The sequence below is a fragment of the Erigeron canadensis genome, chromosome 7 (genome assembly GCF_010389155.1).
Source record: "Erigeron canadensis isolate Cc75 chromosome 7, C_canadensis_v1, whole genome shotgun sequence".
NCBI lineage: Eukaryota > Viridiplantae > Streptophyta > Magnoliopsida > Asterales > Asteraceae > Erigeron > Erigeron canadensis.
In genome coordinates, this window is record NC_057767.1 from 32,731,366 (window position 1) to 32,750,550 (window position 19,185).

At 32.7% G+C, this 19,185-nt stretch overlaps 2 protein-coding genes across 2 annotated transcripts; one reads left to right on the forward strand and one right to left on the reverse strand.

The window, feature by feature from the left end:
- The first annotated feature begins 8,764 nt into the window (after positions 1–8,764).
- LOC122607085 (oleoyl-acyl carrier protein thioesterase, chloroplastic-like) lies at positions 8,765–12,386 on the forward strand. The gene is made up of 7 exons (XM_043780004.1): positions 8,765–9,182; positions 9,931–10,064; positions 10,144–10,257; positions 10,358–10,453; positions 10,606–10,693; positions 10,774–10,842; positions 11,908–12,386. The coding sequence occupies exons 1-7, from the start codon at positions 8,859–8,861 to the stop codon at positions 12,175–12,177; spliced, it is 1,095 nt and encodes a 364-aa protein (XP_043635939.1). The 5' UTR covers positions 8,765–8,858; the 3' UTR covers positions 12,178–12,386.
- Positions 12,387–12,687: 301 nt separating this feature from the next.
- Positions 12,688–13,446, reverse strand: LOC122609342 (WW domain-containing protein C660.06-like). Its single transcript, XM_043782394.1, has one exon. The coding sequence runs from the start codon at positions 13,444–13,446 to the stop codon at positions 12,688–12,690; it is 759 nt and encodes a 252-aa protein (XP_043638329.1).
- Between the last annotated feature and the right edge of the window lie 5,739 nt (positions 13,447–19,185).

The following is a 19,185-nucleotide window of genomic DNA, read 5'->3' on the forward strand; positions in this document are numbered from 1 at the left end:
AATTAATGAGTTCACACTAAATCATTCATCCATAGTACATTACTATTACTTAATACGAGTAGATCGAATTGAATTGAAGTGGCCATTCTTTTTACGTACATCATCCTCATGACGTTTACTACACCAAAGTTATCACGACACTTGCTGCCCACGTCATCGACGCACCCTTATTATATTCAACACTACATTTTCATGTCTTGCATGGTTGTTACCGATCGATTGGGTTCTCATCTAACTAATAGCCCGGCGACTTTTACTATCATTATTTTAACTAAAAAACCTCGACGACTTTTATCATTTATTGACGTTTATAAAACATATATTAATTTTTTTAATAATATATATATATCTTCACTAGGGATGAGAAAAAAACCCGGAACTCATGACTCGACACGGAACCGGCCCGAACCGACCCGCCCGAATGGCTAAGGCCGGGTCACGGGTCAAGCTTATGTTCAAATCATGTAACTAATTATAGTTGTCCAATAAAAAATTTGCACGTGTGAACTCATATGAGATGTCACGTATATCATGTTATATGATTTGAACATTTTTGTTAAGTTCATACATGGAATAGAGGCTATGGTAGTTGGTGCACACTATAGTTTTTTGGTTTTACAACGTATATTTCAGTGCACTTATCTCTTTGTTTTTCATCAAATATATACATATACTGATATACATATATAGTTAGTATGATAAAAATGTAAGACAGATAAAAAGAAAGTTCTGCCGTTTAAAAAAAAAAACAAAGTTAAAAGGAATGACATAACCCTTACATCGCTACTACTATATTTACTACTGTATTATACATATGTATGCCAACTTGTTCTCATTAATGTTCCATGTTACATGCATAGTAGAAAATACTTACAAATCATGAATTATATTTTAATCTGTGATAATGTCAATATTAATCATGCATGTACGTATATACATATAAACATTTAAATTAATTTAGATCTCTAACTAACATCGCCAATTATAATTCATTTTTGTGATAAATATACTCTTATTTTTATTTCTAGCTAGTCATTGAATATATTCAAGAAACAAAACGAGTATATAAAAAAAAGTAGGTATATGTGTGTAACTACTTGTTATCATTAATGTTCCATGTTACATGTATAATTTAAAATATTTACAAATCATATATTAAGTTTTTATTTATGATATATGTGATCAACATTAATTGTTCATGGATATTAGTATATGTATAAACATTATTTCCTTTTAACGGTAAAATTACACTATTAAGAAAAAACTAATTAACTAACAACACACTAGATGGCCCGCCAAAAGATACAACCATGCATATTTTTATGTATCTTTTAAAATTATAATTTCACAAATAATAAAAGTTTAATTAATAAAAAAAACACCTATATATTATATCATTATATAAATTGATGGTGTACCCACCGTCACCCAGGATAAAGCCTCACTTTAGGTAGGCTAAAAAGATCACTCAGGGTATCACATAGCCTGGGAAAAAGAATATAAGCATGAAAAGATACGATCATATCACTTCCTTAAATAAAGGAGATCGTTACCCAAGATACAAAACGCGTGAGAGACTTATTCTCCACGAAAAAACAGGTATAAAAGGGGGAAAACCCTAATCATTATCATTATGCCTACTACGGCCAAAACCCTAAAACACATACAAGATCCACGGGCAAAACCCTAAGAGATCTAAAACACATCTAAACCGGCGTACAAAAGGTTCTCACACCTTACCAGCAGGGAATCTCCGTCCAATCCACCAAACACCTCCAAATCCTTTATCCTAATCCGTTGTACAAACATAAATAATTAAAGTGGTGATCTCGAAAGTTCAAAAAATGATACTCCCTCCGTCCCACTAAAAGTGTCATGTTTTTAATTTTCAAAGTCAAACTTTTTCAACTTTGACCTTAAATAATTTTCTTTGTGTTTGATAATACTCGATGAAATATATATCATTTGCTTGTGTTTTAGAAGTGTTTTCATTGGTATAATTTTCATCAAGTTTTATATAACATGAAAATGTATATATAAAGTCAAAGTTTATAAATAAAGACTTTAAATATTCAAAAAAAGACATTTGTAATGGAACGGAGGGAGTAATTATTTAGAAACGAATATAAAATTAATTATTATATTCTAAAATATGTAGATATCTAACTGGATTGGTGTTGTAATTGATAGGTATGTAACGTAATGGAAAAAATTATGAAACATCATATAAGATTTAATTTAGTTTGAGAATCTATCGTATATTTCGAGAATTATTAACATTTAAGTTATATATAGTGGTGATGATTCTCTTTGCATGCATTAGGTGAGGATATTCCGATTATGCTTAAATAATGGTTGCAAATCTTAAAAATAAATTTTTTTGGAATATATCCAAAAATGAAAATAAAATGGAAAATATTTTAGAGGTAAAGACTAAAGAGTGTGAAGTTATTTGTAATTATAATCAAAATAAGCCATGAGGGCAGACTTCGTGTTTCGGTTGGCGAATTCTCCTCAGGTAGTTTTCGTGCAGTGGAGACGAAGGTTTTACGCCGACGTGCCTTCGTGTGTGGACGAAGAATCCGTACTTAGAGATTTTCGAAGTTAGGATAGATCATCAGCGGTCAGCCTGAAAATGTCAGTAGAGCCCAACGGGCAAACTTGGTGCCGGATTACTTGTAGCCTTGTAGGGTATCCGTACTAAGTGGCCCAAATGCTTTTTGACTTATTCTACAGCCCAAGTTAGTTATATAGTTGTAGACTTGTGGTACGTTTTTGTGAGATATCCAAGTCCAACTTATATAACTTATCTAATACTATATTATTATAAAGGAGGACTGAAATTTTCAAAAGATGAATTGAAATACCTATATTGTCCTTCTTTTTTATTTATTAATTTAAATATTTCTACCTAATATACCTATAATACCCTTAAATCTCAACTATTCATTTTGCTCTCTCTTCTCAAATCTCAATCACTCATTTTTTTTCTCTCCTACATAAATCATTTTATTCCTCTAATTTATTCAAGATTCTTTATTTCAAAAACCGTATATTGATAAACTATAAAAATTGTATGGGTGTTCTTAAAATTTCGTGCTCTTTCATTAGAGATGTCATTCGATATACCTTCGACGAATTTTCAAATTCGAGGGCGTACGGCTAAGGCATTTGGCTATCACACTCTATGTCTTATCACCTCCTATTACCTACCACCCCACCATCTCACCGCTGTAACGCGCGGGCACTATCTCTCGTTTATACTATATTATAAAACAGATTTTCCCTGTCTAAAATTTTAAGTTTCAACATTTACTTTTCCAAAATGCCCTTTCTATCAGTTCTATATTACCAAACACAATTTCTCTCTCCTCAAATCTCAAGCAATCATCTTTTTTCTCTCTTCTCCATAAATCATTTACTCCTCTAATTCATTCAAAATATTTTATCTCACAAACCGTACATCGATAAATTATAAAAATTATATGGGTATTCTTAAAATTTCATGTTCTTTCATTGGAGATATCATTCGATATACTTTCGACGAATTTTTAAATTCGAGGGCGGAACCAGTACGGTTAAGGTCTTTGGCTATCACACTTTATGACCTATCATCCCATCATCTCACCGCTGCAACGCACGGGTACTTACTCTCGTAGATTATATATATTTCTTTTCTCCAAAATAACATTTTTGAAACTATTGATTTTTCAAAAATCCGTAACCCACGTCGAAAGGTTAGCGACACGTCATATCATAGAGACAAATTAAACTTACTTAAATATCTAATCAGATGGTTGCCAAACCAAGTGATATCAAAAAGCCCACTTTTTTAATTTCTTTAGTTGTACAAAATAGATTTCGGTATCTGGTTCCATCAAAGAGGCTAAAATAACAATGAATCTAAAGTTTGAATTACTACATCGAATTACCTTGATGGCTTGATGTTACATAAAAGTCGAATGGTTACAGCCCTATCTATTTCTCAAATTCAACTTTGCGATATGCTTACATCGAAAACTTGATGATGACAAATTGACAATTATGATCAATTGGATCTTAAAGTCTATGATAATTTGACTACGTAAATTATTGTGATAAAAGGTAAAATTATTATATATATTTGGCTGGTTTCCAAATCACACATTTATCAAGAGGTCGAAGTATGTCTTCTTTTCTTTTTATCTTTTCCATCTTTAATGAAAAATTCATATATGACTCCCTCTAATGAAAAAAAAAAAAAAAACTGTCGCTCTAACCAAACCCAATAAACGCCCTTATTTTCATTTTTCACTTCATGACAGGTTACTACTAAGTATTTCAAATGATCAATATTTGAGAACAATATTAAGTATTATTATCTAATATCTAATCACAAAGAACTTAATCATTTAAATACTTAAAATAATAAAACAAATTATTCTCTCATTACCAACCACAACGTTTGTTTATTTATTTCATCTATAACATCATTTTAAAAAGCAATGTCAAACATCTATAAAATTTGGTCATGATACGTGACAAGTAAATTTAAATACAAGTAATGAATCATAAAGTTATAAAATATTAGAATTTTAAAAATAAAAACCACTAGTATGCAAGCTAAAAGTAGTTGAGACTGGAAAGATGCCTTCATTTGGAAAACAAGGTCATTCCAAAAAGTATGTTGTTAGAAAATTAAATGGCTATTGGATGAGGTATTAAGTCAAATAAGAGGTGCCTCTAAGTTATCTTTTTAGATTTCAATTAATTTATTTTAGCACGGGGCAATCACATCATATTAATCACGAATTAGAAACAGTAAGTACGGCTAATAGATTCCTGGCCCCTTAATACTTTAGGGCGTGTTTAGTTCACAGAATGTTTTGGGAAGAAATGAAATCTTTCAAAGGAATTGGAATTTGAAAGAATGAAATTTGACGGAATGTTTTTGATTTTTTGAAAATGCAAGTGATGGAAGGAATGAAATTCCTTCCTTCATCCCCAAGGAATGGAGATTCCATCAAATGATGGAATGTTTACATTCCTATGGAATGTTTACGCACTAAGGAATGGAATTCAATTCCAATTCCATAAAATTCCATCAGATTCTGTGAACCAAACGCGACCTTAGATTCAATGATCCATTATTCATCAGTGCTCCAGACCTACTAATCACATTTGTAGGGGTGGGGGTTGAAAGAGAGTATTCAGGTATATTCGAAAGTCTTCATTTTTAATACTAGACATAGACAACCGGGATAATTTAGAAAAAGCAGCAAAATAGCTCAGTGACTCAGTCGTATGGGAATTAAACTGTAGATATATATCGAATGTCGTGATTAAAGTAGCTAGTTAATAAAGATCTAATAGAACATTGTTGAGTATTATTAAAAAAAAAAAAAAACAACATATTTTCACTCTTAAACATTCACAAGAATATCAATCCAAACAAGTAATAAACACAATCAAACTTTTGTCACGGTGTATAGTGCTTTGTTAGATGTCTTTTATTAATATATATTGTCGTCTTAAAAAAAATAAACACAATCAAAGTAGATCTCAGCCGTTAAAACTTGACAAACCATGTTACCTCTTGATTGTATTGAACGACTGATAGTTTCTATCCATCACTTTATAAAAAGTATGGCTTTGTTTAACTGAAATAAAAGTTATCATTGTTGGAATATGATCACGTAAAATGAACGTATGTCCGAGAAGTATTTAAGCCTACGGGGTCACACCTCAACGTGAGTGAATGTTACTATAAATTAATTAATATATTAAATGTAATTTATTGATTAATTTGATCACGAAAATCTAACGGGGTTCGTTAAAAGAGTTAAAAGTTAACGGTACTTAATTAACGGACTTAACGGAGAAAAGTTGGAATTAGGAAACAATTAGGAAACTCTTCTAGATTGTTCTATGAGGGGCCGGTCGAACTAGGGCCTAAAAACCCTGCAAGACTTGGTCATTAAGTTTCTTAATCCTATAAATACAAACCTATGCTTTTGGTTTTTCACACAATTAAATCCATAGGGTTTTCTCTCCTCTTTTCCTTCCCTCTCTCTCGACCGAAATCAAAAACCCCAAGGGTTTTTGGTTTTCGGTTTTACATAGCTAGGAAAAAGGTTTTCGGGTTAGCTAAGTTTTCGGGTTTAAGCAAAGGGTAGTTCGTGATCAAGTACTAGCATACATACGTTCCACCGTTGAGTGTGCAATCGTAGAGAGGTTAAGTTAAACCTTATTTTGTCTTCAATCTCTCCATATTAAGGTACAAATTCTATTTCTTGGTTAATTATTTAAACTACATAGATCTTGTCTTCCGTTGCGTGCTTTGTGATTTGTTGTGATAATTAGTTATAAAACCCAACAATCATATCTAAACAACAACGACATAAAGTGATCGATTGTTTATATTTTAGCGAGGCATACATGGAAGTACAAAATTAGTCCGGTGATTATAATATTTGCAGTTATATATGTCTAAATTATGTGTAAATGTGTAATTATATCTCTATTTCTACCATCTTTATCTTTTCCTCTATCTCTACTACATTATAAAGAATTTATTCCCATTAAAGTTTTTTAACTTTTCACCTAAGTTTTTAAACACCCTATAATGCCTCTATTATTTGTTTACTAATTTAAATATATCTATCTAAAATAACTATAATATCCTTAGAGGAAATATCAACAACTTATTCTCATTTCTTTCTTAAATCTCAACCACTCATTTTTTTTCTCTCATCCATAAATCATTTTATTTCTCTAATTCATTCAAAAAAATTTATCTCAAAAACACTACATCGATATATTATAAAAATTATATGGGTTTCTTAAAAAGTTTATGTTGTTTTGATAGAGATGTCATTCAATATATTTTCGACAAATTTTTAAATTTGAAGGCAGAACCCGTAAGGCTAAGGCATTTTGCTATCACATTCTATGATCTATCACCTCTTATAGTCCTATGGTATATCACACTCTATGACTTATCACCTCCACTATCTCACCATGGTATTTTCTCTTGTGAGTTTATAACACATCTACCGAGTTTCATAATATTTTAAGGTATTTATCGTTGGAATTGTGAATAAAAAGTTTTTCACTTTTTCTTATTTGGCTGAAACTCACATGAGGATTGAAAAAGAAATAAAAGAGAGGTAAACTCACAGAATATGAGCGGATCTCTCTCAGTCTCTCTAATTGAAGGGCATGTTGGGTAACTTAAAAACTTAACATGAGAAATGACTTATTCAGTTATTTGGTTTGTTTTATAACGTGAAAGTCGATCACATGTAAATATGACATGGTTGCATCACATAAAAGTTTCTCTGTATTGCTGTTTGAAACAAATTCCCATCCTAAGTAAAAGAAATGAGGAACCATGGTGTTACTGATAGAATGATTTCTCAATAAAATTTGATTTATTTCGTGTTTTTATTCTTTTTAGCCATATCAAACAGCCAAAATCAATTCATTTTCATTTCTTTTTTCTTAATGTACCCTACCAAACTCACTCTCAAATGTAGTAAATCTCCAACTTTGCAAAAAATGAACATAAAGTTAAGTTATGTCAAGTAATAGTGTCAAAATAGATATGGATATCAGGATATGCATAATAATCAATCAATAAATGATATGTTTTTTTCTTTAGAGACAAGAAAATCATGAACATCTTTTAAGTAGAAATTAATGAAGTGTTGTTATTTCATAATAATTAAGACTACAATAGGTTCCCAATACTATGAGGTAAGAAACGGAAAAAGAATCAAGTTTGATATGAATTTTCATGACTCGCTCTCTCTATAGAACTCGGAGTTTCGAAACAGTTGTAACTAACTGGGTTATCCTTGACGTTGCACATTAACTCGATAATTGTTGCGGCAATTTTTTTTCTTTTAAAAAACAAAAATAACTTAACAATTGATTGATGAAGGCTCTCAAAAGACTCACATAGACTCAGAGATACATTTTGTATGCAAGTGTTTTATCTAATTATTAAGTGTCTATGCATATCGTGTGAGACAATGGCAATGTTTCGCCTTTAATATTTGTCTATTTAAGTTCTGGTTTCATTTTGTAAAAGTATTGTGTTGGACACAGAAATGTTCATACTTCGTTAGTGGATGTAATGTAATGTTGGAGTTCATAATCACGAGTTACTATTTCAAGATGTATTCCATTTAAGATATATAAACTTCATGATTTATTTTCGAAAATCCTAACATGCATAAAAAAAAAAAAAAGTTATACCTTTTCATTTAAAAGCCCACTCTCTAAATTTTATGATAAGTACACAACTATTTAATTCATATCATTTAGCAAAACCTTTTATTTTAATAAGACCGTTAATTAAGTCGGGTCAAATATTAGTTTTTAAGAAATGATAATAATACCATTTTCTTTAATTAATTTACCACAATATACAAGATTTATAACACAACAATAATACATATATATGGTAGATTAATCATTTATTGTGGTGATATCACTTTCCGTCTTTAGCTTTTAGATATACATACACAATTAGGTGTTATCTTGTTTGATATATTGTTTATCAAAACATACAACCACGGCCAAATTTATTATATTAAGAAAGATGTCTATGATAAGAAAAATATCTTAACTTATAATTGTCTTAGTTAGATACTCATAAACTAATGTCAACCTAACTTCAACTCATAAACGATACAATCTCAAATATAAAAAGAAAAGAAAAAGAAAAATATATATATATATATATATTTTAAAAAATCTAATTTACGCATACTTTTCTTATTTTGTACATAAATAACCCAAAAACCACCAACCGAAAAACCCACTAATTTTGTTTTGGTCACAAAACAAAACATTTCTATTTTCCGATCACCATGTTTTCAAAATCAACACCGGCAAACAATGTATCAACCAAGATCACAACTTTTTCACAGACCCATTTCAGATCCACCAATTTTGTCTCAAATTACAAAAAGCCCACAAAATTTTCACCATCAAAAAAGGCTTTTCATGTAAAGGCAGTAAAAACCGGCAGTAAAATTGAACCGGAAAACAAAAGGAGTTTAGTGAACCGGGGGCTCCGGTTGGGAAGCTTAACAGAAGATGGGTTATCTTATAAAGAGAAATTTGTAATTAGATGTTATGAAGTTGGAATTAATAAAACTGCCACTATTGAAACTATTGCTAATTTAATGCAGGTTAGAAAAAAAATATATATATTATTAATTTTCTTTTTTAATTTTTCTTGAAATGTTTAGTAGTATTATGATTTAGAACCACTGCCAAGGTTAACAAGTAGTCATATGTTTCACTGTCTTCATAAGACACCAATTGGTCATATGTTTCTTGAAAGGATGGGGAGTTTTGGTGGGATTCAATTAGTAAAAAGTATAGGTTTTTTTTGTGGTTGTTCAAAATGTAAGTCATATTATGAATGTCTCGTTGTATTGTTAGGACTTCTGCTTTGTGCATTTGAAATTTTGAATAGTTATAAGATGGCTTTGCGTCGTGTTTTTGGGTAGTTTTGTAAGTTGTAGGGAAAAAACCAGATAAACGAATAATGCTTTTTGAATAAAAAAGCTAACTCCGTGTATAACATGACTCGGTACAATGACTAAAGAGCCACAAATGAAACATTAGGCTAGACTTTATGCAAAGTTGTTCTGTAAGACCGATGTATATAAGTTGAAATTAGGAGAAGTAAGAAGCTAGAGGAAGAGTCTATTTCTCTAATATTGATTGAAATAGAATGAATGTATAGGGATGCATATGTATGTTAACATGTATGATGTATTAGTGATATAACACGTGCTTCTCGAAGAAGTGAAGGAGCTGCAATGTATCAATGGATACATCTGTAGTGTTGGTCTTCTTTATATGTTAGCGCTAGGCATTTGGATTATATGTTGACCTTCTGTTTGATCTCAAATTTGTTGACATTTGTAGGAGGTTGGAGGTAATCATGCTCAGGGTGTTGGATTTTCAACGGATGGATTTGCCACTACAACCACTATGAGGAAATTGCACCTTATATGGGTTACTGCACGAATGCATATAGAAATATACAGATACCCTGCTTGGTAAGTTTACTGAAAATGTTTTTATTTTAACTTTTACTTTATTTTTCTGTTGTGTTTTGAATGCTCTCGTGTGTAATAGGAGTGATGTGATTGAAATTGAGACTTGGATTCAAGATGATGGGAGGATCGGGACTAGACGTGATTGGCTTCTTAAAGACTGTGCCAATGGCGAGGTCATTGGAAGGGCTACAAGGTGTTTCTTTATTTTTATTTGGGTCATGGATGATGATCATGTTCTTTTTTGTTTATTTGTTTCTTGTACTTCATATTGACAATACCTGTTAAATATGCAGCAAATGGGTGATGATGAACGAGGATACTAGAAGATTACAGAAAGTCGGTGATGATGTCAGAGAGGAATATTTAGTTTTTGCCCCCAGGACGTTGAGGTAGACGTCATTCTGCTAATTTTTAGTTTTATACTTACAATTTTGAAGGTGATAAGTTGGCCCCTCCATAAAAACGATTGAGTTTAGTGCTCAAGGTTAGTTGTCCAGATTACCACTTGAATGTTCATAGAACTTTGTGTTGCGGTTGGCAGATTAGCATTTCCTGAAAAGAACAATAACAGTCTGAAGAAAATAGCAAAACTTGAAGATCCGGCTGAATATTCCAGGCTAGGACTTGTGGTAAGACCATGCATTATACCATATATGAAAAACAAATTCCTATGGTACTATATTATATCTAACAGCCCTCTTATAAACAGCCAAGGAGATCCGATTTGGATATGAATAAGCATGTGAACAATGTTACCTACATTGGATGGGCTCTGGAGGTTAGTAACAAATTTCAGTGCTCTGTAGTTGTTCATATGACTTTCATTTACTTTTTTGTTCAGACTCTGAGATATGTTATATCCTCTGGTTGGAGGTCCTTATAGTAGCAATCTCTCTACCCACGGGTAGGGATATGATTTTCTACATCACAACTCTCCCGTACCCCGCTCATGGCGGGATTGGGTCTTGTTGACATTGACTATAAAATATGTTTTATAGAAGCTTGTGAGTGTGTATTCAGTAGAATGCTGTACATGTTGGTGAGTCCCTTTTGCTTAAATATGAGATTTAAGTCCTAAAAAGTTCGATTTTTTTTAGTTTATTACTGTTCCGCGATTTACAGAAATGGTTCTCACTGCTGTTTATTCCATTGGCCTGTCCTGAATTAAAATGTACATAAGAATTGGGGCCTTCTGTCAAATATGTATAATGATGTATATTTAAGAAATTGAGTGATTCAGATTTCCAACCATATTCTACTAGTCACATTGTGTACAAAACCATTTTACTAGCGAATACACTAAAACTCAAAACAAAAACCCTGAAATTCGCTCTTCTGCTTCAAACCACCAATCCAATTATTAAAGTGCAGAAGAACCACTGTATTTGTGAACATTTGTTCAAGAACCCAAGAAATTCTGAATTTTGATGGGATCACAATGGAATCAGATGTTTTATTCGAATTTTATAGACTCAAACTCTTGGCTAGTTAAAATTGCTATAAACATCAATGTTGAAGAAGCAAATTTCTGGAACCTTTTCAAGTTCTTTTGTCATGATGTCTTTGGTTGATTTGAAAGTCGTAAAGATAAGAAATGTATTCTATGACATCATAGTGCATATGATACTAAACCACCTGGATTCGCGCATATACAATTTGTATCTAAGTTCGCTGTAATTATTTATGTTATAGTGGCACCCCTTTGAATTAGCCATGCATGCAGCACATGAAAAGACAATGTTAATGGAAGAAGAGTTGAAATTGTTAAGTTCTCATTTAGAAAGCACCAACACAAATTAATGTTATTTTTAGTTACCAAACTTTTGGGGTTTCTTTTTGGCAGAGCATCCCACCAGCAATCATTGACAGCCATGAACTGCAAGCTATCACCCTAGACTATAGACGTGAATGTCAGCGGGATGACATAGTTGATTCGCTCACTACTCGTGAACCACTTGACGATTCAGAGCTTACAGTAACCAATGGATCTGCTACCTCCAAAAAGGATGGAGAAGATCTGAGTCGATTTTTGCATCTCCTAAGATCATCCAACAATGGTCTAGAAATTAACAGGTGTCGCACTGAATGGAGAAAGAAGACGGCAAAAAGATAAGCACATGACCTCGGGTGTCCTCTTGTACACTTTTACCGTCTTACTCTTTTACAATTATGTTAAAAGTTTAGTGTTGTCTATGAAATTAGATGTGGTCCTTGGGATTTCTTTGAAGTTCAAACAAAGAATAATGTGTTCTATCTTGCTCTTATGCTTGTAGAATGATATATATCAGTAATATATTTGAGGAAAATAATGCTTTGGTATCATGAACTTTGAGTTTAGTATTTCAGTATGAAACTATAGAAATATCTGGCACTACAATATTTATCAGACAACATAATATAATTTTATAAATTCAGCGAGGTAAGTACATGTCGTTATAGCAGGTTTTTTCTTCGGAGAAACAAATACCTTGTGAATCTGGAAATGCAATCATAAGTACAAAACTCACTAGAGTCTGAAACTACATAACTCTCTAACACACAAGAAACCAGAAGTCTTCAATATGCTATAAAACTAGGAGTTGATATTATTCATATTATGAGAAGATATTGTCTAGAGAAGAATTCAATCATGAGGATTGACTTCTTTGCCCTTCACCTGAGCTTTACCTCCAGAACCTGGGTACTCCCCATCTCCATGTTTCTCTCCTGGTCCCTTACCACCGTACCCACCGGGATTTCCACCATACCCACCAGGATTTCCGCCATACCCGCCAGGAAACCCGCCATAACCACCTGGAAACCCACCATAGCCACCTGGAAACCCACCATAACCACCCGGAAACCCACCATAACCCCCCGGAAAACCACCAAAACCACGCGGAAACCCAAATATGCGGCGAGGAAATCGGAATCTAGGGAAACCAAATATGCCTCGTGGGAATCCAATGCCACCTGAATACGGGAAGCCATAACCACCTGGATATGGGTAGCCATAACCACCACCCGGGGCTCCATCATAACCTTGTAGATATCCATTGAAGTTAGGAGCCCCATTTACCCCCTCAACACTCCTATGACCATCTTTAACCATTTCCATGTCCTGAAATCCAGCTGCAGATGCTGGGAAGTACATTGGAGCCAACAAACCATAAGGATCAAAAGCGAATCCAGTGCTTTCCTCCCCTGGAGACATGTCCTTACTGGTGAGATCCCTGGGGATCGTGTTTTGGTCGTCTCCTTTTGACCATGTTTCACCTTTGTTGCCACTTTTTGAATTCTGATTCCCTAGTTGTTGTGTTCGGCCATCACTTGAAACTGCGAGGCTCGAGAAAGAAATGATAATGGTAAGGAGCAGTAGTGATATTTTATGAACTCTATCCATTGGTGTACTGAGAACTAGAAGTTAGTAGTTTGTTTTGAATGAGAACTTGTCTTTCAGAGCTCTCTTTTTTATAGTGCAGGATGAAAGATGGCAACAAATCAACAATAAGAATCAATGGATGAATTTTTATTTTCTTACTAATTGTAGGAGCTTATGAATATGCATCTCTGCATAGGAAAACTTATATATTTAGAGTGTTTCTGTTTAATGACAGTCGTAACGTATACAGCTCATACCACATCATGCCGCACCACATATTCGGCAAACCTAATGAATGTGGTTTGCGAAAAGATGTTCCATTTTCAAATATTCTGGTGAAGTGCATTTTCTTGAAAGTTAGTTCGCGTATTGTAGTCGGTTCCCAGTTTGGAATGTATGTTATAGAAGTAGACTAGTTATAGACCAACATGGCTTAAATGATTAAGACAATTGCTTCACAGTTCACACTTCGAAACTTTGGATACTTGTTCACAAAATGGGAGTATAAATGTTTCAATAAGCTACTTTGCCCATGTTAAGTGGTACGTATATCTTCATGAGTTCAAGGTTATCAAATCAAATCCAAAAGATCCACCCGATTTGATCCACCAACAATGGATTTTGATGACATTAAGTAGATGGATCTAAGATACGGAACAAATATGGATGTTTGATGTAGAGAAAGATTTTTCATCAATGGGCCATTGCTATTATTACCTATTTTCGGATTTTACCAAAACTTATTACCTATTTTTGGATTTTACCGAAACAATATAACAAAAAGTTACCATCACTTAAAAGACGGCAAAAAATCAATTCTATAAGACCAGATCTCATTTTATTTACTAATTCTAACATTTTTTTGGTTTGTTTTTTTTACGCGGTAAGACTCAACTTTGAAAACGACAATTTGTTATTATAATATATATATTAAAAACAAAGTCTCGAAAAACATGTAAAGAATAATATATTTTTTATTTTTTTATTTTCACCACATAAGTTTCAATCTTTACATTTTTAGCATTAAACTATAATACTTTTTAGTAAATTTTTTGTTTTATTTATTTTCACCACAAAACTTTCAATCTTTACACTTTTAACACTAAACTATAATATTTTTTTAGTAATAGTATACTTTTTATTCTTTTTACTTTCACCACGGAAGTTTCAATCTTTATACTTTTAGAACTAAACTTTTTATTCTTTTTATTTTCAACACAAAACTTTCAATCTTTACACTTTTAGCACTAAATTATAATAATTATTAGTAAACTTTGTATTCTTTTCATTTTCACCATAATATTTTTACTCTTTTAGACTTTGTAAACTTTGTATTCTTTACACTAAACTTTCATAGTTTTTAATTTTCTTTTATTTTAAGGTACGAGAAAGCCTGTATAGAATAGTACACTTTTTATTTTATTTTTTATTTTCACCACAATAGTTTCACTCTTTATACTTTTAGAACAAAACTTTTATAATTCTTAGTAAACTTTTTAATATTTTTATTTTCACCACAATATCTTAACTTTTAACACAAAATTTTTCTACTTTTTGATAATCATTTTAACTACAACATTTTAACATCTTACACTTTAGCAACAAACTTTTTAACACATATATTAAAAAGAAATGTACAGGAAAACTTGTAAAGAATAATAAATTTTCTATTCATTTTATTTTCACCACAACATTTTAATCCCTTAGACTTTTAGCACTAAATTTTTATACTTTTTAATTTTATTTTATTTTCACCACCACATTTAAGTCTCTTACACTTTTAGCACTAAACTTTTACGCGAACGACTTTCACTTTCACACAAAACTTTTACAGTTCATTTTTTAACTGACAAATGTCAGTTTTTAATAATTTGAATAATACACGTTTTCTTCAAAAAGTTTATGACACATTATCTCTTGAATAATATTTTTTTATTAAATCGTTAACAAATATAGGCAATTTTTTAACTGACATAATTTGAATAATACATGTTTTCTTCAAAAAGTTTATGACACATTATCTCTTAAATAATATTTTTTATTAAATCGTTAACAAATATAATGTCTCCTGGGGCAACGCCCGGGTGACATATCTCGTTTACATTATTTAACAACACAAACACGAGTATTCTTATAATTACATGAGTATACAATAACTTCTTAAAATTTTTTTAACTCATTTTGAACTCTAACAAACAGCTCCATTGGTTTGTTTTGAGACTCACATTTAACACTAAAACATACTCGTTTCCAGCAAATCTAATGTCTTTAGAAAGACATAATCATATGCTATCATACCCTATTTTTTAGTTTCACATAAACAATATACAAAAAAGTTAGAGCCATTTAAAATAGGAAAAATGCATTTATACAACACCAAATCTGGCCTTACTATTCAAGAAATAGTATTTCTTTGTTAACATTTTCATAAGAATGAATACTATGATTCGCATTTCGAACAGGCATGAATACAGGATCTATAGGATACTTAAGAGTTTTTTTTTTGGAGTTTGTTGTCTTGACACGGTAAGACCCAACCCGGAAACAAAAATTTTGTTATTTACATTATTTAATAACATATATACAATAGATTCTAACATTTGTAAACTCATTTGAAACTCTAACAAATATTTTCAACCTTTTGTTTGGGGACTCATATTTGACCCAATAAAACACTCCCATTCTCAACAAGTCTTTTGGAACTCTAACAAATTTAGGTACAAATCAACTTCAAACTCATTTGAAACTCTAATAAATATCTCCAACGGGTTATCAGTACCTGTAAGACCCTTAGCCACCGGATCAACGAGATTAGGTGACTAATATATAAGCGCGGAAATTCTTATATACTAGCAATCAACACAACACAATATATGAACACGAACACAAATATGAATAAATCGGAACCGTATATTACTTCAGTAAATGCAATTACAAGTAACACACCAGGTTCGAAGTGTGAAAATACGAAAACAAAACGTCGGGAAGATTAAACCTTAAACATAAGGTTTAATCCCTATTTATACTAAAACTTACAAACTTAAACAGACCTCGAACTTCACGGACCCAAGCCCAATCTCGACCTGGAGCTCGACCTGGTCAAAGGTCGAGGTTGACCTGGTCAATGGTCGAGTTTGACTGGTCAAAGGTCGAGGTTGAGTGGTCAAAGGTCGAGGTTGACTTTATTATACGCGAAAACTTAACGTTTATTACAAGTACATATTCAATAGACTCAAGACAAACTTCTATAATGATATTGTCACCCGGAAATGCACCAACAGACTCCCCCTTGACATCAGCATTTAGAAGTGTCCATCGATCTTCAAAGTCTTCACTTGTAATACATGGAGATAGTAAAGGAAATGCTCAATCAAGCACTCCTTGACTATTGCTATCAATAATGACAATCATTAGTTAAAAAATCTGCAATCAACAAATTTTCGTTAACTAATAATATTATGTCTTCTTTTGGTAAGACTTGATCTTTATGCGCTGCACACTGATCTTCAAACTGCAAAATCTCTGTATCCTTATGACAATTAATAAATCTAATACTTAGATTGTAATTCTCCCCCTGAACAATACCAAATTAAGCTCCAAGCAATATTATCATGCCAAACATCATCACTTCAAAGTAATACAGACATCATTGCCTCCTCATGCAATTCGGATATCATCACTCCAAACATTATGCAAAATAACATCGCTCAATCTATTTTGATCTTCAAGCTTAACCGACATATGATAAAGAAGTTGAATCTCCAACAATCAACATCGAATTTAATCAGCTCTCACAACGATAAAAAATTTTGTAACTTGAATTTCAAATATGCAGCACTCACAAGATCCACGTCTTCAACCAATAGTGTCTGACTTTGTCTTGTATCTTCATGAATCCACCAATCACCTAAAGTCTTTCATATCAAATCTCCCCCTCAAGGTAAGCATCTCCAAAATACATAGAGAACCACTTAATCTGCAACCTCTTCACTAGTCACCAGATTAATCATCTCTACATCATTGGCATTAAATAAAGGTTTGATTTTCAGTTACTCGGCTACAAATGGTTAACTTTATCACCAAAGCTTTTCGACAAAATCCCAAACACATGTTAAGCAAAGATCATGAACAGTTTACTCGGATTTTCAATCACGGTATTCAATCTTCATTTGATTCATTTGAATCACCTAATCTTAAATCAGGCGCCTTTGATCCAAAAACTAGGTTGGACACATGTCACACAGATTCAAAACCATGACTAAACCCTGTCGGAACACCATGATCTTCATTGCTACGAACATCCAAGAATTTTGCATAGAAAACATGGAAGCTTTAAATTTTTATCCCCCCCTTTTTCTCTACAAAATTCTTAAAACAGCCTATATGTTTGTTTTTGGTTTCAACACATCTGCCAAACTCATCTTCATCACACGGTTGTTCACATATGCAATCCAAAGATAACACAGTAGCTCATTGCCATAACAACATGATGACACAATTGTTCACATATACAATCAAGAGATAACACAGTAGCTCCTTGCCAAAACAACATCATGACATAATTGTTCATATATTTCAATCAAGAGATAACCCAGTAGCTCCTTGCCAAAACAACATCATGACATAATTGTTCATATATTTCAATCAAGAGATAACCCAGTAGCTCCTTGTCAGAACAACCTTTTTGGCCTGGTCTTGAATTCCTTCTAAGATTTCTCAGAATCTTCTATAAAGGATAAAACTCTAGCCACCATTGATTCGAGTTGTCTAAATTTAGAACCTAAAGTTGATCAAGTTTTCAAGTCTAATGCTTTATTACAGAAATTAAACCAAAACTCAAAGAGTTTACAAGTTCAATATTCCAACAAGCTTAGGCCAAAACTAAATCAAAATTACCAGTTCTTGACAATTCGAAAAGTGATTAAATAGAATTCAAAGTTGATCAAGTTTACAAGTCCAAAACTGTCGATTAACAAATATCGAACCTAAACTCAAAAGAGTTTACAAGTTCAATATTTAGACAAGTTTAGAACCTAAACATAATCAAGATTGCAAATTCTAAAACACGTACTTTACTCGAACAAAAGATACGTATCTATATAGTGCACGAACCTTCGAACACAAAATACCAGAAGGTTGGTCGAGCTAGTAGGAGGTCGAGGTCGAGCTTGAGGTCGAGCTCCACCTGGTCGAGGTCAAGTGATGTTCCCATAACCATTGGAAAGTAGACTCATTTACGAATTTGTGGCCGCTTGAATCGTCAAAAACGAAGTTACGGTTTGAAAGTTATGGTCAAAACAAAATTAGGTTGAGTTTGACTAGTATTGGTCGAGCTTGAGGTCGAGTTTGGGTGAGGTCGAGCTCGACCTGGTCGAGGTCGAGTCTGCTGGAAGGAGTGTGGTCAAGCTAGGAGAATGGTGGTCGAGCTAGGAGGTCGAGCTCGAGCTAGGAGGTCGAGCTCGAGCTAGGAGGGTGGTCGAGCTCGAGCTAGAAAAAAGGTCGAGGTCGAGCTTAGGAGGTCGAGGTCGAGCTTGGGAGGTCTAGCTAGTGTTTGGATGAGCTAGGGTTAGGTCGAGGTCGAGCTTGGAAAGAGGTCGAGCTCGACCTGGTCGAGCTTGGCTTGTTCTTGATCGAATGGAGCGTGTGAAGCTTTTCTTCACCAACAACCTTGAAGAATCGAATCTAAACACCTTAATAGTTGTTGATACCTTAATCCCGAACCAAAAGAATATCTCCGTTGGCTCTGATACCAATTGTAAG